This window comes from Branchiostoma belcheri, unplaced genomic scaffold (genome assembly GCF_001625305.1).
Source record: "Branchiostoma belcheri isolate BF01 breed outbred unplaced genomic scaffold, Haploidv18h27 scaffold54, whole genome shotgun sequence".
In the NCBI taxonomy this organism is placed as follows: domain Eukaryota; kingdom Metazoa; phylum Chordata; class Leptocardii; order Amphioxiformes; family Branchiostomatidae; genus Branchiostoma; species Branchiostoma belcheri.
In genome coordinates, this window is record NW_017804176.1 from 931,911 (window position 1) to 955,022 (window position 23,112).

General features: G+C 45.7%; 1 protein-coding gene across 1 annotated transcript in view; it reads left to right on the top strand.

The window, feature by feature from the left end:
- Positions 1 to 225: 225 nt before the first annotated feature.
- Positions 226 to 23,112, top strand: part of LOC109481066 (kin of IRRE-like protein 2) — a 28,887-nt gene continuing 6,000 nt past the window's right edge. The window contains 11 exon segments of the mRNA XM_019783538.1: positions 226 to 250; positions 253 to 301; positions 303 to 359; positions 1,111 to 1,202; positions 5,239 to 5,592; positions 11,618 to 11,789; positions 12,239 to 12,378; positions 16,955 to 17,102; positions 17,404 to 17,519; positions 19,609 to 19,863; positions 21,819 to 22,130. Coding sequence (XP_019639097.1) covers positions 226 to 250; positions 253 to 301; positions 303 to 359; positions 1,111 to 1,202; positions 5,239 to 5,592; positions 11,618 to 11,789; positions 12,239 to 12,378; positions 16,955 to 17,102; positions 17,404 to 17,519; positions 19,609 to 19,863; positions 21,819 to 22,130 — 1,720 coding nt within the window.

A 23,112-nucleotide genomic window follows, 5' to 3' on the forward strand; every position in this document is an offset into this window, starting at 1 on the left:
ACCTCTTGTAAGAACCGGTGTTTGCTTAAGAGGTTGAAATATTGCCCACCGAGGAAGACTTACGACTCGGCATTGTTGTCTATTTGTGTGTGTAGTAGAGCGGCGCGTTTAACCTTACAATTTATCGACATGTTCATCGGTTGCAACTTTCAAACGGAAACGTGGCGCCCGGCGATATTCGGCGGGTATTCATTACGTGAAGAGCATGACGGGAAGTTTGAAGGCATGAGCATGAGGCTGACGTGTGTCGTCTGGAAACATATTAAATCTTTCTCACGAACAGTCTTCAAACGGTCTCAACACTCTGTACCGGGATGTCGGGCAAAACCGCAAAACATAATGGGTAATTTGAAGCTAGCGTGAGTGGAATATGCTAATCCGGGGGAGCTATTTCAGTCGGCCGGCAGTCCGGGGACCGATATGATCACTCGTCAGGCGGTGTTCACCGGGAGTTGGTAATTCCTGCTGCTTCTGTTGAATGGAAGCGCCTGCCTATCTGAGGATGGTGCCTGAGGCGCGCGTGGACCAGTGTCTAGCGACCCTGCCCATGGACCGGAGGGCTGGGCGTCGACCCCTGACTGTTGTTACCCACCCGACTGGCATGCTGCTGGAAAGGTTTGCAGGACGGGACGTTAAGTCGTGCTCCATTGTTTATTGCTCATGTCGAAAATAGCCACAGAAGTTTCTCAGGTATATCGAATCTGAGTATGCTATATATAGAAATTTTCCTTCTTGTTAACACCGGTGTAGGAGTAGATTTTCAGTAAGCTAAAACTGGATCGAAAGAGAAAAACACTTCCATTCCCCCGAGCAGGCGGACGTGAGTGCACATTCTTCCAGGGGCCGTACTAACGACCTTCCGTGCATCTTCCGGCAGATTCGCCGGGCGTTTGTTGATGTAAGTAACTTTTTCGCAGCTCCCTCGGCGGACGCGCTAACTGCCTGATCTAATTGAACGTGTGTGGCTGAGTAGATCGAAGCCCCTGACAACAAAGGCGCTGATCGATCGGAGTGCCCGGCAAATCAGCGCCGACTGAACGTGGCTGGGGGAAACCCACGCGCTGCTCCTGAAGCAACCGGGCTCATTACACAACGTTCTCCCGCTGAAAGGTGCGCTTCCGTGGCTGACAGGCCCGCACTTATGGCTGCTCTCCACGTTCTCGCCGTGGCGGTGGAGGTGTCCCTGTCCCTGGTGCTGAAAGGTGAGTGACACTTCTAATCCCGCCGGTCAGCTACACAATTAGTCACTTCCACGGCTAACGTTTTCTTAAAGATTGCCACGAGCACATTTTGTGTTGAATGAGCTGCTGTGAAATTTCTATTGGATGTTGTGGAGGGTTCTGCTGGTAGATGGACTGGTAAATGCCTTGGAATGGAACGGGCATTTGGCAACGTGAATGACTGGGAAAATGACTCTTGGAAGAGTAATGCAAATGGACATTTCTGTGGTCCATTACACGGTTTCAAAGTCTATTTTACTAGCTACAGCATCGTTAGTACGTTCATCAGTGGGTAGCAAACTACAAAAATACAGGAATGCAATATGCATTTGGGAATTTAAAGACTGTGCAAACTAGTCTGTATGCGTGCTTAACGAACTTCTGGGCACCGTAAATTGGATAATCTGGTCGCTCGTTTCGCTACTTCAACCCGTGGGCCCCTCTGTGCAGTCGAAATGTTTTCAGTTTAGTTGCTGTTCCATCCGCTTTTTTTGTGTGCATGCTTTATACAGCCAGGGTTTACTACCCTTCCTCCTACCACTACACCGAAAGGGGTGTTAAAGAAGACGTGGTGTAAACTACAAGGTTTATGCTGCCCGAGGTATTACGTAAGTGCCGGGCGGTTTCCAATCGTTATTGAAGGAAACGGTTTAAATATTGTCCCAAGGGCGAACGTAATACGACTATTTTCACCTCGGCACATTGACATTTAGCTGCATCTATTCGTTACTAACGTTTTGAACAAGAAACGGGACTAACAAACTTAATAATCGGTCATTTGTACAAATCATAGTATTTTTGAGTGTTGAAATTGCCAAATATTCTTGCAAGATCGAAACGTTATCATTGTAATATGCTTATGATAAATAGGTGGTAGTTAGAAGTGTGTTCTGTTTCTTGATTTAGAAGTGTGTTCTTGACTTTGAATATTCATACAAAGATTTTAAAGCAGTATTAGAGCATGCTCATCTAGTTCACGGGCAGTTAGAAATCCGTTCCGCGCTAACGTTCCGGGTCGCGCGAGTCGCAGTCATGGCGATTGTGTGGAGCGTGCTTCATCAACACCTGGTGACTTTCACCCCGGGTTCACTTTCACTCTCGCATTAATGAGATCCTGACACGAGATCTCTTACCATGACGGATCGAATTTCCTCCGCCTCTGACATGCATGGAACCGGCTTTGATATCTATTATGCCTTTGAACGACACATTTGTATGTATGTATTGGTAATAAAAAAGGAATTACCGGTTCGAATTGCCGGATAGTGGTGGTAATAGTGTCGCTAAAGCCGCCGGTTCGGTGAAGCTCCTGAATTGATGGCCGTACCCGTGTTGGGGGTAATTGTTCCCGGGGGCATCAATCCTTTAGTGCATAAAATGGTGTTTCTGAAGTTGGCTGTGTCCATGCGGAAAATTATATTGCCTGGCCGGACTCTCGCTGCAGATACGCAGGTGAAATGGCGGAGTTTAATCTATTCCCCCGTCCCCGCCCCCTTTTGTACTTGGCATGCAGCGCGACTCGGTACGCAGAAAGGTCGTACATTATACATCGGGCAGCTTAAATCAATCCGCCTAAGTACAGGACACCGCACGGGGAATGGGATGATCCAACCTTTCCTCGGTCCCGTTTTATCAATTGGTTATTTCTTGACGTGTCTCTGCCCCTGACGGAATATTTCCCATGTCCGGGCCGTAATCTGTACCTTTAAGTATTCATTGGCGGATTTCGGCGCTGAACCTGCCTATATCTTACTCCCATCGACCACGGTTACAGCCGGGATCACGGCGCGCTCGGAGATTAGGATGAACGGGACTGTTGGAAACTCAGGAATACTAAGAGCGACCCGGGGGAGGGTACGGAGAAGTCATATGTGGAATCCGATAACTGTAAATACGGCACATGAATCAAACTCTGTAGATATGACGTCCTTGAATATTTCATCAAGCAACAGATGCACGTGGTTCATTAATTACTCGGGTTCATTGGAATGTGAAATTAAACGGTCTCATTGCCAACACGAGATTAGAGGGACGCGTTCAGGCGTGCAGCCGGGACCTGCCCGTGACAGATGTGTGCATGCACGCACCGGTCTGGAACACTGGTCAGCAGGTCCCAACTTAGACTGGCTAACCTTCGGTCCTGACACCAGTGATGTATTCTGGAGAAGTTTAGGAGGAGGACGGGTGCAGACACCCAAAGTATTACGTTACGCAACGTCATTCATCTCAGTCCGCGTGGAATTAACTGTAACGGGTCAGTTTAGAAAGGATTACAGAGCTTGTGAAATCTAGATAATAAGGCCTCCTGGTACACTAACGGCGTCACATTACTGTAATCCCTGACTTTTTCACTGTTCTCATGTTCACTTCTCTGCCGTGAGCCTATCATTACCGTTATCAAATCATTATCTTTCATCCTCTCCCTACACTAGGCGCCACCGTTAAGTTCCGTAAACATGCCTATTTTTCTCAGACCGTGACATTTTGCAACCGCGAAGACCAAGTGGATTACAGTAATCGCCAAGCAGGTGTTGCAGATTAGTGAAGCTTTGCATGCTCCGTATTTCTGACAGGCAGCAGTACATGTATATGGTATGGTATTAAGCATATGTGCAAACGTCTGCTTGGAGATTAGCGTCGGCTGCCTATGTACGGTAATGTTACAGAAGTTAAAAGACATCCTGCAGACGGGGACTGGAGCGAAGTTTTGAAGTTTTGTCGACTATATATACTGTGTTGGAACAAAATGTAACCTTTTAGATCTATTGAACTAGAGAATAGTGTGTAGTATGCCTGGGGCTTCCTATGCATAACATCGCGCTCGTGCGCTCTCCCACTCAGAAAGCTCTCACACCAGCGGAAGTTATGGCTACTTTGCTGTAGATAAGAGAAGACGACGGGAGCGTAACGTCCACTGTAAGACATTTGCCGGAATATTGCCTCCTGTAACCACACTTCGCCGTTTCTGCAAATGGGGTTCTAACCCCAAATGTCCACTCACGCCGCCCGGCAAGAAGAAAACGTCATCCCGGGAGCCCCACAATGTGAGAAACATCGCGGCGGCCTGGCCGAGAATGGCACAAAGACCGTTAACGTCAATCCTGCCCCGACATCACAGGGAATCAGCGCGGTTTCCTGTCGGCGTGGGGAGTGCTGCGGCGCTGATTAGTCAAGGTTGGCGTGCGGGCGATGGAAACTGCCACTACGGGAACGCTTCTGGAGGAAATGGCTCGCCGAATGGCCAATGTACGGCCAAGATTCCTCCAGCAATGGTCGCCCGGAATTCGGAAAGCCATTTTCCAAATTTCAGGGGAATCGTATTGTATACCGTGTATCTCCACGTGTTACTTGTTGATGTACAACGTCGTTGCGAATGTCATTTCCAGGAGAACATTTTCCTATAATGGTATATTTATGTCAGTCGTAACAGAAAAGGTTAATCCGTCATATCAAAGATAGGCTAACCTACACACATTGGCAGTGCCATTCTATATTTGACCTGTGTACAATGATACTAATCGTATTAAACCAATTTAAAGGTATACAGAGCTCCAATGGTGGTATAAGGGCCCATTGAAGACTGAAATCAAATCTTACAGGTATCGGGTGACGATGGTGCTATAGTCAGGTCAACGCGCGGCAATCTCACCACACTATACTACTCATCCAGCGGCTTGTCTGCTGTTAGGGATGTGGGCTAAGGGTCATAGCTGAGGGTCAGAGGTACCCATTCTTGTTTCCTCTTGACAGTACACGGCGATGAGTATCGACAATACCTACAGACCGTCAACCTGAGCTGATTCTTTAGAAATCTGCCTCTGGCATAGAAATAGGCACAAGGGTCATTATTAAGAGTCGATACTATCTGTTCTTTTCTTCTCTTCATAGTACATGGTACTGCGTACGCGTATCATAATACCCCCAGGACATGGCAACGCCACTTATTTGCACTGTGAATGTCCTTTCGGCTGGATCTTGCTCAGATATTGTAATTAGGGGCTATAGGTACGGGTCAAAGTTATCTGTTCTTATGTCTTCTTCACAGTCCAAGGCGCCGCGTACCGACAGTACCCACAGGACACGGCCACGCTGCTGGGTCAGCCCGTCACCCTGTACTGCTCCTTCAGCGGGCTATCTCCGGGAGATGTCGTCAACTGGCACTGGTACAACCCGTCCTCCGAGGCCAAGCTGTACCACATCTCGGCAGGCAGCCTGGTGGCGCCCGAGTTCTCCCGCTACTCCATCGTGGGGAACGCGCAGAGGGGAGAGTACAACCTGTACATCCAGGACACCCGGCAGGAGGACGAGGGCAACTACCGCTGCAGTGTCTTCTCCGTCAGGGAGACCAAGGACATCGAGCTGAAGATTATCGGTGAGAATTCCACCCCATCAGGTAGTAGGTGTTAAATTATGTTTACCTAAGTAAAAAGTATTGTTTTTGCTCAGTTTCTTCCTCTTCTTCTTCCGTTCCAAACAATTAAGGTCAATGACCAGGACCAGACGTCTGTCACCATGGTAACTGGTGTTGCGTAATGCAATGTTGCAAGTGCAATGCAGAACTGAGTTCAAAAGGGGCTGCATGGTCACCATATATATGAGTGTTCTTGAGCAGCGCCACATTTGGGGCTAATCTCTCAGCCTATACGTGACGTCCAGATAATGCTAAACCTTAAAATAATTAGCTTCCTTTTATACGTCATGCGTATGTTAAGACAGTACGTACACCATTCAATCGTAAAATAGCCATTCCCTAAACTACTGTTAAAAGTTCAAAATTAAAAACAGATTTTGCTTTCCACCCTTCTACTGAATTCCATGGCCCATCATTCGCCAAAGACGAGATGGTGACTTTGTATACTTCTTCAACAAGCTTATCACTGTAGTGTTTGTATCATTGCTTCTATTCTTAAGAGTTGTTACAGCCAAGGTTGTTGCACAGCGTCCTTCGCTCCCTCCAAAGGGTGTTTCAACCAATCTACAAAGCATTACGTACTGCCATTACTTCCCACGACCCCTAAATAGAGACACATCTGGGCCTCACCTCTATTATACGAGTGTTTTACAAGCTCCCGTCCATCGATGCGCGGACGATACGTCCAAATGGGATCTTTTGAGGGCCAAATCTGCAACCGTCAGCACGACTTTTACAGGTGCATAAATTACAGCTACTTTTTATAGTTAGTTGAAAAGAAGAGCTTGGCGATTCCTGACATTGTGGTCACTTTGGTCGTGTAAAACTCAGCAAGTATCTGTCTAGTATAATATAGTTCCTAGCGGCCCACCCGACCCGACCTAGATCTATAGAGGAGGGACCAATTAGCTCCAGGAAGCGAGAGGATGTGTAACTCAGGCTACTGTCTCGTATAACTGGTCTCAGCGTACGAACTAGTTTTAGCCGTCGTACTCCGATGTGTACCCTTACTCGACAAGTGTATTGGGCTCTTTAAACTGTCATAGATTTGGCTCTTCTTTAACGAAAGACCGACTGCGTAAAGTCTTCTTCGTAGTGTATTACCCCTACCTGAGAGACGCAATTGGTTTCAGAGCACCATACACTGGGCCTCGACCCTGTCCTACACTGATATTGCCAGACAAAGAAGGACCATTGCTAGCTACTTACATATCATCTCGAAAATAAAATAAAGAAGTCCTCGTCTAAAGGACAAAGGTCGTAAGAATCCTTTTATCTGTTCCGAATGATTGACAGCTAGCGGTCCAGCCGAAACTGATGCGGAGAGCCCAGCTTTTGTTCCAGACTTGAGAAAGACGCGGTGACCTTTTCTGCATCTAGGCCAGGACCTTCTTAGAGGTGGGGCGAATAAGGAAACTACACGGCTCCGTAACGAGGGGAATCAATCAATATCCTGTCTTCGGGTTTTCCAACTTTCCTGATGCTAAATACCCGGGTCGGGAGGGCACCGCCTCCGGGACCTCTCCAGGCATCCCCCCGGGCGGATCCGTCATCTCACTCCGTCAGATGATGGCTGAGATATTGCCCTTTATGAAACTCTATCCGGGGCTGAGGAACGGCGAGGCCGGCTCTCGAGTGTTTCGCTCCTTCCTCCCGTGATTTACGGACAGGAGGTATGGGCTGATTACCCGTGAGAAGGCTTGCCGGTGAAATATAGGAAACATGTCAGCCACTCCGTCTTGCCGCATTAATTTCCTGAGCACCTTTTGGAAATTTCTCCTGGGAGATATTAGTTGTCTTTACTACTCTACATCCATGATTCATTGTACAACTCTTTAACGTTAGTTTAATTCCTTTTCTGATCCAAACTCATCCTTCTGCGAGACTTATGACTTCTCATTATTCAGTAATGACCTCTATAAAGTTTCCCATCGGGCGTCACCACAGCTGACTGTTAACGCCTTGTCTGCGCTGACTTTGCGTGAAGTTTAGTTAGAGCCCTCCCCAAGTACGTGAGTCATGACTGGCGTCTTCAATATCCGTGACCGCTACGGGTTGTTCCTGACCTGACCTTGGGTGGTTCAAGGTCAAGATGCACACAAGACTGTGAGATAAGGTCACCCCTTTCCCCTTGAAACAATATCTCTATGTCTAGACGTGGATTTGTAAGCTGTCGTCCTTTAAACCGACTACTATTCTCCACACTTATCAACAAGTGGAAGGGCGCGCCCGGTGTTGGGCCAAATCCGTGAGCTGTCACATTCGTGATAGGCCAGGTGTTTAGGGCTAGGGTTTGGGTTAGAGTTGGGATCATTGTTCAGGGCTAGGGTTAGGGTTAGACTTACGATTGGGCTTAGGTTAGGTTAGGTTAGGTTAGGTTAGCTTGTCTTCTCAATCACAACCAAACCCCTCCAACCCCCTGTCTCAGGTATATTGGAAACTCCCAAAGTCGTGTCGGAGTCACGTATTTGGCAGCACCATGTATATGGCTTGACACCGGGAGTCATGGCCCCACCTAGAGCAATTGCAGCCGCATTGAGGTCACCCGTGTTAGCAACGAACAGAATCCTCGCGTGACACTTCTATTTTTTCAGTCAAGATAAGGCAAGGGTTAAGATTTATTTCCTCAATGTGTTTAAGTACCGACTAGGCGACTACTATTCTGCACACTTTTCAATAAGAGTAAGGGCGCGCCCTGGTGTCATGGCCGAACCTGGGTCAACTGCACCCGCATTTTGAGGTCACTTGTGTTAGCAACAAACACTAGGGTCTTACCAGACCCTAGTGTTTCAGACTAATCCATTTGTACAGGTGCGTCGGACCCTACAGCAGCGAATGAAAACCCATCAGATAATCCAATTTTTCGCGACGTTACAATAACCACGAGATGGATTGGCCGAGGAATTTGATAGATGGATACACCCTCTTATCTAAACGGAATGATCCTTGCAGAGTGCTGCTCTCGTACACCAGGGACGGGCGGCGAATAATGAGCGCTCGCGATTGGCAGTGTAAACATGTCTACAGCTAGAGACTTAGGAGTTAAGAACGCAATAAAACAGTAACTGCACTTAGGGAGCACCCATCACAAAGCCTGCTAATGCATGTCTGAGTGTATAAAACGTGAAAGAACGGATCACAAACTATAATAGAAACGCAGGGAGTATCGATGCATCACCTTATCTCTGGTGGTTACCGGATAATAAATTGGTTATGATAGGAAACATGTATGTTCCAGGTGACCTAGTTTTTGGTAAGCTGGCCTAGCTTGAAACATTGCTAAATTAGCTTACGACCAGTTCACAACGATTAACTATGAATAAGTAAAACAAGTCTCCACCTAAAACCAGATTTGTAAGAAGACCAAGTTTCTACACACAACTTTCGACCAAGACCTTTAAAACGTACAAACAAACACATATCGTTAGAGGAAAAGTTTGTTCGTAACGTTCTAACTTCTGGAGAAATTCTACCCACACGCCAGCCAAACCGGCTGAAAACACGGGCTCCACGACGGAGATAATCAGCAGAAAGCCTGAAGGTCACGACGAAGTAGCGAAGCGAATCCAGTCAGCTCCGGAAAATCAATACGAATTTGATCATAAGTCGGTTGAATGAAGGCGAGTATTGTCCTGGTAAGAAGGACGGCATATCGGCACGATGTAGGACGGAGGAACCGCCTGGAAACGATTTGTCAGGAAAATTCGGAGCACGTGAAGTTTAATCAATGTTACATAGAATTTCAGTGAAATATTCGAACTTAAATATAGCACAAAAAATGCAAACATAGAGGGTCTGGATGCAGCCAGCTTTCTGAAGAAGTTAAATCAAGGTTAATGAATGAAAGACCTTTATTGTACATTTTTGCTCATTGCGAACTAAGTACAGGTTACGGCAAATAGCCTAAAATATATCTACAGTAAGACTAAAATATATCTATAGTAAAGCTACATATGTACAGGTTCTGCTTCTTCTCGTTTCTTAAGACAGTTGTAAATGTAAGAACAGGTGGAGCTTGCAGTACGACGATTATCGAGTTTCATGAGGAATGTGAATTTTCTTTTCTGTTTAAAAATCTAAAACTAGCTAGGGAAATAATCTTGTATACAATTGAAGAGAATCTTTCATTATTATATAGAGTACAGTCCACAATAAAATGACTCTCGCCTTCAATCTCATTTAGGTTACAGTAATAAATACATAGAATTTCAATGAATATTTGAAAATATTCGAACAAAACATGAAGGGTCTGAATGCAGCCAACTTCCTCACAAATTGAACTTTGACGTTTGGTAAAGCAAACAAGTACAGTAAAATTTAAAGGTGAAGGCAAGAAACGTTGTGCTTCCGCAGTCATTAAGGAACGGAAATTACACAATCACGAACACAGCAGCGTCAATAGTTCACCTTCCTGTTAGGGTAGGGTAGGATGTTAAAATACCTGGAGTTTTAGTGCAGTTCATTAGCTGTTCATTCCCTCTTTACACACAGACAGGACCAACGATTCCTTCATTAAGATTCCCAGTGGTTCTCTTATGACTGCAACAATCGATTCTTCTAATTAATCTCGGTGCTCGGGACGACATAGTTATTATATCCGTCGCCACTAAATGCACATCACAAAATGGTGAATTTGGCCGGCGTCCAGCTTTCCTAGACCGTCCATCCCGGGTCTCATGTCCACTTTACCTGATTGACGATTGGACTTGATTGAAAAGAAAATTATCAAAAGAACCCAGTTAAAAGATAGCTAAAGCAACCTGACATTCAACTTATGCTTTGTATCTAAGTGTTCAAGACGAAGACCGTGAAGAGCGGAAACTAATAGTATGTTGAAAGATTTGCTGCTCCGACTATGAAGGAAAGAATAGCTGCAGCTCCTCGCCCGTTTATTGTCTCTTTACGCGGGGCGGGAGGAATACTCCATCAGAATTCCCTCTGGCTTCCTCACGACTATAACAATCAATTTCTGTAATTAATCTCCACGCCCGAGACGACAAAGTTATTATATCCGCCCATCAAACAGTTGTGAAGTTGGCCGGATCCCAGATTTGCCCGACTCCGGACTCCCCCCTGTCCACTTTGCCCGATTGACGGGAACTCTCCGACAATAACAGTCGGACCAGATTGCTTGGAAAATTACCAGGAGATGCAGCCCTGCGCCGGTATGATTTGTCTTGGAGTTAAACCGGCGCGCGGGATTCATTAAACGGTCTTTATTGTATCTATAAGGAACAGGTGCGCCCTGTGGTGCTCGCTAGCGGCGGATTTTCACTTCACACGGGTGACTGCGGCCGCGCGCTCATAGAACTCAATGAAAACGACTACATAAAGAATGGTCAATATGTGGGCCATATGGCCTTCCACAGTCAGCACATTCTTAAACATCCGAATCGTTTTTAATTGCGAAGCGCCAATCCCAGATGGGCAATCAAGTCATAAAGGGTTTAGTTTTAACGTCGGGTTAAAGGGGAAACTGTCGATGTCTTAGTATCCCGTAGTAAATATAGGTTAACGTTTCAAGAATAGGTGACGGATTTCTTCTCAAATGTCGTATTTCAGCGCAACATTTCCTTTGGTTTATTTATGTCCACTTTGATTCTAGCTCATTTGGCCCACATAGATATGCGGACCTGTAAACTACACCAAGTAGTAAATGACCTGGTTTATACACGCAAAGCTCTTGGTTCCTGAAATGTAAGCCCCTATGCCGGCAGCTAGGCTTAGGTCGGTACTGAGGAATGGACTTCTATATGTGTCTAGGAAAAAAAACTGTGTCACTAGCATACAGAAACTTACAGAATATTACCGCAGATCAAATTCAATATTCTTTTTCAATATACCTTTAGTTACCTGTGCATACAACCCTTGCAACCGTCTAAAGAGACCATAGCGATGGATGTCTGTACAATTCACCAACAGGCCTTATTAATCTCACAATGTTCACCACATTACATACATACATGTTTCTTCCCACTTCTTCTAGTGCCACCGCCTGCGTCGCCAAAGATCACGGGCCCCCTCGCCCCGCGGACCGAAGGGAAAGGCCTGGTCCTCACGTGCCAGTCCCGCGGAGGACGGCCTCTGCCTAAGCTGGTCTGGTACAACGGCACGACGCGCCAGCCGCCGGTACGGTCGGTCAGCAGGGTGCAGCACAGGTAAGCTCTTGGTTCCTGAAATCTAAGCCACTATAGCTACGCCGGCAGCCAGGCTTAGTCCGGTACTAAGTAATGGACTTCTATATATTCTTCTAGAAGAAAAAAAACACGGTGGCACTTAACTTGCATACAGAAACCTACAGAGTATTGACGTAGATCAGGTCTAGTTTTTGTGCCGTGATGAACTCTAACTCGTGTTGCCATCTTACAAACTTCTGCAAAGTTTTCCTGTCCTAAGGACATTGTCGTTTATTGCCTACTGTTGGAAAAAAGATCGAACTTGTCAAAATGAGTATCAGGAGAATTTGACTGCTGTACCGAACCTTAAGATATTGCATCGTATATCAAAACTGAGGGAAGAATACTGATATTGGATGATGATAAATTTCGTGTTTTTAGGGAAGAATAGTGATATTGGATGATGATAAATTTCGTGTTTTTTGTCACAGATCCGAAACGGTGTCTTCCGACCTGGTTCTCCCGTTCCTGACGAGGTGGGACAATGGTGCCAACATCAGCTGTGTGGCCGACCAGGGCTTCCCGAAAATAGCCCCACCCAGGGCCACGTACAGGCAGATACATGTGCAATGTGAGTTTACTTGTTTGTTTGCCTGTTTGTTATTTGGTTGTTGTTTTTGTTGTTGTGTTTGTTTGCTTGAAACTGTCTTATTTTACGAGAAGCTCAAAACGGCTTGCTGACTGCTTTTTTCTCGTATTGACGTCATTTGGGAAGAGGTAAGGATCAGACAAACAATGTACGTGTAACAGTTTTAAATCATTTAAATTCCTATACACACATTTTACACATACATGGTACAAAATACATACAAAAGAGTGAGAGCTGGTTAATGATTTGTGTCCGTTCGTTTGGGCAATGTTTTATTTCTGTTGCTTTGATTGGTTGGTTGGTTGGTTGGTTGGTTGGTTGGTTGGTTGGTTGGTTGGTTGGTTAATTACATATAGTTGTTTGGTTGGGAATAACGGCACATAACCATCCGTGTGTCAGTCCACCTGCTGCCGGGGGTGTAAAATCTTCGATTCCTTGTTGTGATAGTGATCGTTCCCTTGGCCTCTTTCCCACAAGTCCCTTTAATCCCACTGTCTTATGTAGAGCCAAGTTTGACTCCCTGGATGTGAATGATTAATGGTGAACCTCAGGGCAGACCGATAATCTGGTCAGTTGGCAGATCCAATCGGCCATTGTCGACATCAGATCCGGGCTAATGTGCCCTGCAGGTTTGAAAATTACTTAACCAGGAACATTAAGTAAGATAAATGATGGCGACGATAAGACATTGTTTGAAGGAGAGCTCCTTATCGCCTTAATGGTTTCGTAAGGACCTTATCTACGACCAGGGGCATTCTGCGTAGCGTGGTACATCATGTCTTATGTGCTGGAACCTTTCAGATCAGGGGTGAATGGCTTTAGAATGCCAAGGCAAGACGGGACTTTGTGCTGAGGTCACATTTTCAAACCGGGGCCCGGCCGGGCTGTCTACATCAACGAAACATTAACAAGTCATATCAAGAATATAACACAAGTAGTACTCATGATTAGTTTCTAAAACGTTTCTTTTTGTGTATTTTCTGCTCCTTTATATCGGAAATGTGACCTCGGAATTAGTTGCAGTTCGGTTACGAAAGCGGTAGGACCTGACATTTAACTCTCACCGTGGTGAGTTCTGAGAAATGTAACAAGATGGACACCACAAGGAAAGAATAAGATCTTTCAGGTAGATTCCCCATATATATATATGAACGTATGCCCATAGGCTGGCTGGATATGAGTCTTATGATATAACGCATAGTATGACGTGCAATGAATGCAGCTAAAATATGGCCATGTGAGAAAAGGTGGACATGTCAGACATCATTAATATGGAACTTCTGACTTATGTTTTAAACGTCAAAGATGCGATATTGAAACAAGTCATAATGCAAACGGATGGATATGCTTTGTAAAACTTAATATCTACAATAATATCAAATGTAGAGCTTTTCCCATGCACATCTAGCAACCTCGAATATGACTTTCCAAATTCAAAGTGACCAGTCTGTAACGAACACACGTTATATCACGAGCAAAACCGGAATTAAAGGAGATACGTGTCCAAAAGTAAAATACCATTCATAGATCAATTATCACGGTGCAATAACGACATCAATCATTTGTTATAAGTAATATTCTAGAATGTACGCGATGAATGTGCTATGCGGTAGATTCCAGGCATTTTCGGAAGGGAGCATGTCATAAATACTACATGTTTATCACGTAGCCACCACCCAAAGCCCCCTCGTCTTGGGGCCCCCATTGCTGATGAATGACGTCAGATGACAGATCTCCCCAATATGAGAGTTAGCTCCAGAAATCAAACGTCCACTAAACTTTCAAGATAGGTATGGCAGTGACGTCAACGATTTATCGTATTGCTCCAGTTAGTCCGCGCAGTTTTGAGTTCCAAATGGAATTCGATCCAGTTCTATCCACTAGGTTCTCATTCGATTGCCAGATCTGGTGTAACGGTTGGAAGCAGAGCTATTTCCACGTCGCTTACTCTCAGCATCGCCTGTTACAAAAATCAATGGTTTCATTCTTATTCGTGATGTTTCATGGAAGGGCAACCTGCGAAACATTCATAGATGCATATCTGCGAGTCGGTATTGTTTGCTTAGTAGGAAGAAGTACTTGCTGCTTCAACATCTTTTGTTTGCCATCTGCCCTGAAGAATGTCCTCATCACTTTTACAAAAGCAATCACGACAGAACTGCAGATTCTCCGTGCATCAAACTGTGCGAAACGGCAAACAGACAGCAATTATAGATAGATATCAGCAAGTGTTGTTAATAGGAACATGATTCAAGAAAACGTTCCAACACTAGCGGTTAGTGACCTGGTCAGATGAATGTCCTGAACAAATGCACCAGAGCTAAAGCCATACAACTGCGGCCTCTGTAGCGAACTGGCAGCAAAATAACTCTTGTGTCTCATTGTCGCTTTAATCTACACCATAACCATCAGCCTTTCTTGACAGTATCTGTGTGTATCTCCATATATCTGTGTATATCTGCATCTGCGTAAAGAATGCAGCTTTAGCACATCCACACACCCGTTGCTCATTGTCAGATCTATATCGGAAGCCCCTGAAGCCGCCGCACTTCTGCCTCCCAAAAATGATTGCACCGCAAAAATGCACATACATCAGAGCAAAGTGGAGATAGGTCTTCGCTGTGTAATGTTTAGTGAGGTGCGAAATTTGTTGTCTCGCGGTAAAATGGCAGCAACAAATGGCCGTCATTAATTTTACTGCGTGTGACTTTTAGATGTGTCGTAAGCATCCTTGAGGCTCCGCAAATGGTACTTGTCAATATCCTTGAAATGGATGTCCTATGGTCTTACTGCAAAATCCGCCATTATAACGCACAGCCGCGCACCCAATATTGACAGTTACTGGAAGTCATGAAGAGATGGGATGGGCATTCGACGTGCGTGGGTCTGCTCTGTAAAGGTATATAGGTGGAACTGGGTGGCACAAGGGAAAGTGACTATGTGGGTGGAGATATGCTATCATACTTTATTATGATTATTTGTACCCGAATACACAACGTATTTGAAATTAGAAGTCAGGTTGGGCATCTTGAGCAAGATCAAGATTCAAACTAGCGACTGTGCCCTTTATCCAGACGAGAAGACCACACAAACTCTATTACATGGCTGACATCTTCTGAGGACCCCATGTGATGCGAGAATGTAAACACAATTAATATTTTGCAATAGAACATCTTGAGACGTATGTATACATGTTTACATTTTTGTAACTTCAATGGCAATTGAATACGTTTTTCAGTTGATATACTTTTATATAGAGGCCTTATACGTGCTAATATGTATCGTTGCACCTCGCTGGCTATTGGCTATCTGTTAAAAGGAGCGACTCATACAAATTGAAAGTCGTTCTTGACATCAACTTTGTCCGGCCTATCTGCTGCAACAAGTGAGACCAGGAAACGTCCCGTTTTACAGACACACTTCTGCGGCCAGAGAAAATGGCGGCCGTTTTCCCGCTTGCAGCTGTATGTGGCTGATATGTCCGTAATATCCCCTGACTGCATTAAAACCAAACAAATATCTCTCAATTTCTCCTGACCTTCAGCATAATTGGGCACCGCGGAGAGGTTTTTGCAGGCGTGTGCACCTTTAATCACCCCGTTATGTCGCCGTGGCCTTCAATAAGCACCGCGGAGTTGAAGGTCAGTTGTCCTGTGCCTCGCCGCACACCATCCCTCCCGGGACCCGGCCTGGCCATGCGTCCTCGCCTGCTGACGGTTGATAAGTTTGTAGAGCGGGTGTTGTTCAGGAAGGTCAGGCAATAACCATCGTCCCTTCTAGGCGTTCCCGTGTAGTTACCACACGTAAATCAGCCCGCAAAGGACAGCGTTTGGACGTTAGCCCAGCCCGGCTTTCAGCCAATCCGAAAACGCCTTCTTCACTTTTATCCAATGAGCAGTCCGCAAAACGTCGTTTCCTGCACTTGAAATCACGACCACAACGGCACGATCAAACTGTGGTGAGTTCTCTGTAAGGTGGCCGCTGATTGGCTGAAAACTACGTCGGGCTAGATATAGTAAGCTCGTAAATAAGCAACCTGATTGGTTTTAAACTGGTTCGCGCCAAATAAGGCATGTTCCAGCATGTTCCCAACATGGCCTTTGTGACTGGCCTCTGTAGTGTCCTGATAAGTCAGCTGGTTGCTATTCAGGTACCTAAGACCATAAGTTCCCGCGGTTATCCGGGAGGATCCAGTCGGCTCCTTGAGGGGGACTTTTATGTCTCCAGCCGTCTGCTGTCCGCAAAAACGATATACTAGTAATCAGTCACCGTATCGTAAATACGGTTAGCGCCCTCAGACGGCCCTGACTTTCTACCGGCAGGAAGCGTTACGTTCTCATTTGGCAGGAAGTAATTTTGTGGCGTAGTCTTGCAGTATTTTGCTCTCCAAACGACTTCATTCTTCAAGCGCTCCTAATGTTCTTCCTTTTTACGGGCTAGATGCATACCACACTGTGGAGTTCAGAGATATGTGGTTACTCAAAATCTATTGATGTGTTCTGTTTTCAAGCGTCAGAACCGATGTGTAGTGAGTAAATAGAATCTCCATGTTTTGCAGACTCCCCCGTTGTGACTGTGCCAGAGCCGGTAGTGCAGGCGGTAGAGGGCGCCCCTGCTAACCTGACGTGCGAGGTGGACAGCAACCCCAGGGCTGAAGTCCTGTGGAGGAAGTTCGGAGGTTCGCTACCAGATGGTGCACAGCACAGGTAAATCTTAGGGCGGTTAGAAGGTACACCCGGTCGGTTTGCTACAGAGCTGTACATGTAGTAACACCAAACACTTGAAACTATCATTTGTTAAATCATTTTCATGACTTCAGGCACGTAATGTTTAAAAGTTGCTCATCTACATTCTTGAATGTATGAGTGTGGCTTCTCCGTACCAGCTGTATCGTCTTTCTTTTCCCTGAATCTTTTTCTTTTATGAAACATATTTTCAAACGGGACACGTACATGTGCATATATAATTCTTATCTTAACAATAACACGCAGTGTGTCTTCATTCCAGGGGATCAGTCCTGGCCATCCCGAAAGTGACCAGACCGGACGCCGGCATCTTCCAGTGTCGGGCCGACAACGACGTCAAGCCGGCTGGATTCGGAACCACCACGTTAGAAGTACTCTGTGAGTTCTCATGGCTGTTTCTCTGTTGATGTCGATACCAGATAGCCTCCTCTGCAGGCCTTCGGGCGGGTGGGAGTTTTGATACTGCGTTTCGTAGAAATTTGTCAACGCGTTCTTTTGCCGGCCATCCTACAACCAGCCGCCCAGAGAAGGTTTGTATACCCGCCGTCTGTACAAAACGCAGTATGAAAACTCCAACCCGCCCGGAGGCCTGCACAGGAGGCTAGATACGAGAGGCAGCTGTATATCTTGTGTTTGGTTCAGATAATGACGGCTTTACAAGTCAGATCTCTGCGTTTCGTAATCAGTACCAAGTACAGGGTGAATAACGATTCACGGGAATGTCGTACATCATCTGTTCAAATCACAAATCCAGGTTCTCTCTCACACAGGAGCTCTGATGCCGTGAATCAGATAACAGAACTCCATGGGGTGATATGGTTAATGTTAATATATAAGGAGACCGTATATTATTATGTTCACTAAAATAACTATGCTTTTTATTATGAAATATTTGATATGTAATGGCGCTGATCAGTCTGACATCATCTATGTGTTATAATCGTGGCTCCTACCAAAAAATGAAAAGCAAATTTATACAACGTGTGTTGACAAAATTCAAGGAAGACAGCGGCTTTCCTTCATATTGGATCTATGCACGGTGATCTATGACGTTATGGCAATTAAATCTATAATTTAAAGTACGGAGGAATATCAGTGTATTTTGCGTTTACATGAAAAGTATGTACAAAATTGTTGTGTTTACAACACAAACATTGCCCCTCTCTCATACTGCCTCTCTGAAGGCATAAGTCATTTGGTTGTACTCTGGGAGTGGTCCTAGTAGTTCGTATCAATGTGCGAGGAAATTGTATATCGACTTCAACTACCAATGCTTTTTGTTGCCATCTCCTAGTTTTAGAATCATCTCAAAGAACTATTTGACTATTACGGCGCATGGCAGTCCATATCCAAAATTGAGGGAACGTCAAATTTCATTATTATCTTTACGGCAAATAGTGATGATCCTTTATCATGCATGGATTTCTGCCAGTCGTAATCAGCATGAAATGGTTGGTGAGTTACGGTTCATATCAATCCGCGGGTATGCCTTATATCTCCTGTTCACACGGCAATGCTTCTCTCCGACATCATATCTCTAACGGTGTTAATCAGTTGTCGTGCAGTACGTGATAGAGTCGTAACGCTGGAATGAAGTACAGATAAATGGCGGCTCTTCCCCCGCAGTTTGTCATCTCTGCTGGCATGTATGTAATCACGTCATCGCAGGGCTTGTGGTCGGCTCTATTGATGAATCGTCTCGTTGAAAAATAGCCGGGCTCAACAGCGGGATTATTTAATACTCCTGGCCGTATTACTCTCCCCGCCGCTCACCCGTTCCCTCATAACTGCCCCGAAAACTCGATAACGCTTATTCCCGGCGGTTATCAGACATCCCATCGATCAAACCAGCTCCCAGCCGGATTTGCACACTGTTTGCAGGGGTTACGGTCCTTCAGAGGGCACGCTGAGACAAAAGTCCCGCGAGGAAAGGTCTCCCAGCCTCTTGCAGGAGTTCCAAGTACAGTCCTACTGATGAGACAATGGGTAGCTAGGGGTCCATGCAGTGGACCATGCAGAGGCACACCTCGAGCACGTTATAGCACCTACGATTAGGACACTGCACTGATTGCAATGGCAGAATAAGTGTGAACTTTAAAGACTTAACAATAGCCTTTGGCTAGTTATAAGGTATTAGCTGTATGTTAATCGAACCAATAGAATAAGAAATAAAAACGCTTACTGAATTCACGTCATTACCAGACGTCTCATCAATCAAGGCAGTTTCTTTTCTAATCGTATATGGATTATGTCTTATATTGTTGTCTGGAGAGGAAGAGAGAGTGGACTTATTCCGGGCAACCTGCCCAATATGATGATGATAATGATTTCATTTTATGAATTTGCGGAACTCTTGAAACTTTTCCAAAAAGGTATCACAAAATATCTGATATCTAACAGTCATAAAATGTTTGAAGCATCAGTCTGTCATTGTCTGATCGGCCAAACATTAATCTGATGTTCTCAGACGCGCCATCGATCAAGCCCAGCTTCGAGTCTGAAGTGAGCGTGCTGTACGGGCAGGAGGTGTTCCGGCAGGACTGCACGGCGGACGGGAAGCCGCAGCCCCGGGTGCGCTGGCTCCGGCACGACACGCACCGCCTGTACGACAACCCGCTCACCCTCGCCCCCGTCACCTACCAGGCGGAGGGACGCTACGTCTGCGTCGCCTCCAGCGTCGGTTTTCCCGACGCAAACAGGGAGACGTCCATCAACGTCATAGGTAGGCGCTACATTTATCAACGTCACGAGTACGTACACTTTATCTGTCAACGTCACAGGTACACCTCACCTGCCAATGTCATACAGGTACGTATCATCGGTCAACGTCATACAGTACAGATAGGCACCCCGTTCATAACGTCATGGACACTTTATCCGCCGCTGCCTTATGTTAGTGCGTCATTTTTATCTAAATAATTCCAGTGAGTTCCTTTCACCTGACATCCACATCTACCTCCATGTGGAGCTAATGTAGAAAGGCTACAGAATCGAATGTATCCTCCGTTCCCGATGTAGTACTTACAACAAAGAGTTGTTATAAAACAAAACTTTTATAGCTCTCCGATGTCACTTTGGCAGGCCAGGAACCTGTGGATGAATGGCTCTAGTGAGACGGTGCGAAAACGTATTTTCCGTGGCCTCTCCAGCAATTGGAGGGTCGGTAAGCCCGTAAGTGGGACCTTCTGTTGAGGAAGGGGCTCCCTAATCCCTCTGTTCCCGCCAGTCTGAGCGACGGAAATGACAGAGGTGACCCCCAGGTACGGCCCTGGTGATTCGTCGTCTAACGCGGGGATCTAACATCTGTGTGCTCATGCATCATGTGCTCCCACAATACCTCCAGCCCACCAATCAAACAGTCGGAAGAAGTGACATGAAGTCCAACTCAACAATGGTCCGGTCTAAAGCACACACAGTGGACTTTCTCAAGTTGGTACAATAAAACAGGAATATTGGAACTTGTAACAAAATCATTGCGAGCTGTACTGGGACAAAAAAACCATCAGAATCCCCCAATACCGCACAAATTTCTTACTGTAAATAAGTAGTTATGACCTCTAAAATTCTTTCAGCAGACGGGAGGTACATAAAAGCGTTTGTACCGATTCTTAGCGGCTGTAGCAGTACAGTCCCATGCCCCCCTCCCCCTGCGTACTAACATGATCAGGGTGTAATGACTAGGACAGCGATGATTGATGGAGAGAGGGTGAGACAACCCTTGTGTATAATTACCAAACTGCTAAATCATGTTGCCGAAAGCGTGAATGTCATTCTTTATGATAGACCCTAACTTCGATTAGTCGCTAGAAGCGTTGTCTGATGGGATGGTAAATAACCTGCGTAATTATTGGACAGGAGAGGAAAATCATGTCGACACGAGGTTGGGACAAACACATAAAGAAGTTTGAAGAACGTTAGATGTTTATCTTAAATTTATGAAGCACAATGCCGTATACAATGTATGTGTCTCATGTGCGTACATATACGCACATGTAGCTAGTAGTGAATTGCCAATGGTACATGTTTGGTGTCTGTGCGAGATTGAAAATATTTCTTGCAACAATCATATCTATTTCTATATTTTTACTTGCTTTATCACGATATCCCGTTGTATGTTTTACTTAAAGTTATTGAAATAGTTTGTCATTTCGATATTTGTTTCTATATTTCCATATTGCATTTGAATGACGTATTTTCTGAAATGTATTTAGATTACTTTACTGTGAGAATAAGTCCTTGCCATACGGATGTTACTTAATATGATTCTATCACACGTATCTTAACCATACATGTCCACGTGTTTGCACTTAGCCTTCGGGTAGGAACTTGTACATATGAGTTCTTTATTGCAAGTTCATGCCCGAGGGATTATTGCAAACAGACGTTGGCAAGAACAATGAGTACAGAATGCAGTGGTATAAAACTATATGCTAACATGGAGTTCTACAGTCTACTAATCTAACTTTCTATCTCTACTTAAAACTAATAATAACTTATAGAAGATAAAGAGTGGATATGTGATACAGAAAACAGGAAAGGGGAACATGGGACTATTATATTATGCTATACTATACTATTCTTGTCAAGCTATTGGGGTGTTTGACTTCTTCTACATGAACTTTCCATATCTATCCACATGTTGTGCCGAATACTTCCCATCGTGTGTTTATACCTAAGGCAGACCCGACGTCCTGAGCGATCCGTCCACCACATCCCTGGCGGGCGGGGACTCCATCCGGCTGACCTGCACCATCGCGGCCGACCCGCCGCCGGACAGCCTGGTCTGGACGTTCCGCGGGCCCGACGGCGAGGAGACCCGCTACCACGGCGGCAAGAGCGGCGACGTCACCGTCACCACTGTCGTCACGGACAGGATACGGAGCGTCCTGTCTATAGACGCTGCCTACGCCTGGCACTCCGGGGACTACACCTGCAAGGCCACCAACATGTTCGGGTCAGACCAGGAGGACTTCAGGGTCAGGGTCAAAGGTAAGGGTCAGGTCGTAGGTGAGGGTCAAGATCAAAAGCCAGGGGTCATTACGGGGGTTATTGTCGACTATATAAGGTCTATAAACGCCTGATACACCGAATACGTCATCTGCAGGCAAACTAACATGTTCAGGTCAGGTTCCGGGTCAAAGGTCAGGGTCATAGGTGAGGGCCAGGATCAAATATTGAGTCATTTCGTCCAGGATAGAGAATATGTCCCATGTAAAAGGCATGTTAACGCCTGGTACATTGAATACTTCATCTACAGGCCCACCAACATGTTCGGTCAGAGTAGTAGGATCGAGGGTCATGAACAGCCTCAGAGTCACTGTCAAAGGTCAGGGCAGAGATCAAGATTAAAGTAATGCTTTGGGTCTTAGCTAAGGTGGTGCATACCGGCGCCGAATGAAGACGGTTTAAAGTTTAGAAGCCCAGTTGCTTTAGTTGCAGAATCTTGCCAATGCCTCTACCTCAGGAGACTTCACAAGCGAGGGAATGAATATTTTCGCTTCAGCTTAACAGGAATCCGAAATGAAAAGTGTGAAGTAGAACTGCCAGACAGCTTTTTCATATGACTTTGATGTCAGTCGGAACGCTCGCGCTGATGTGCTGCGCTCCGTATCTACCCTGATAATAGACCTAGATAGCCAGCGGCCTGTCGGCGTGATGGAGCGGCCTAAAGGCGGGTGCAAATGGATACCGGCTACGGAGGGCTGAGTAATCCATTAGAAACATCATGCACAGGTGTTTGTCACGGAGAAGTAATCGTGTTCGGGGCGCCCTTAGTTTGGTTTCTGTTTAATGTATCTGTATCCCGGCCGAGCTGATGCATAGGGTGGACATACCGGGGAGGTCAACCACGTCATAGCTGGGAGCTGCGGGGAGATGCGGTCAAAAAGTCAGCAAGGTTGTCAAATAACGCCGTGACACTTCGTGTAATACTGTAGCTGTCGAACATGGCCATGGGGATCTTCTCTTCATT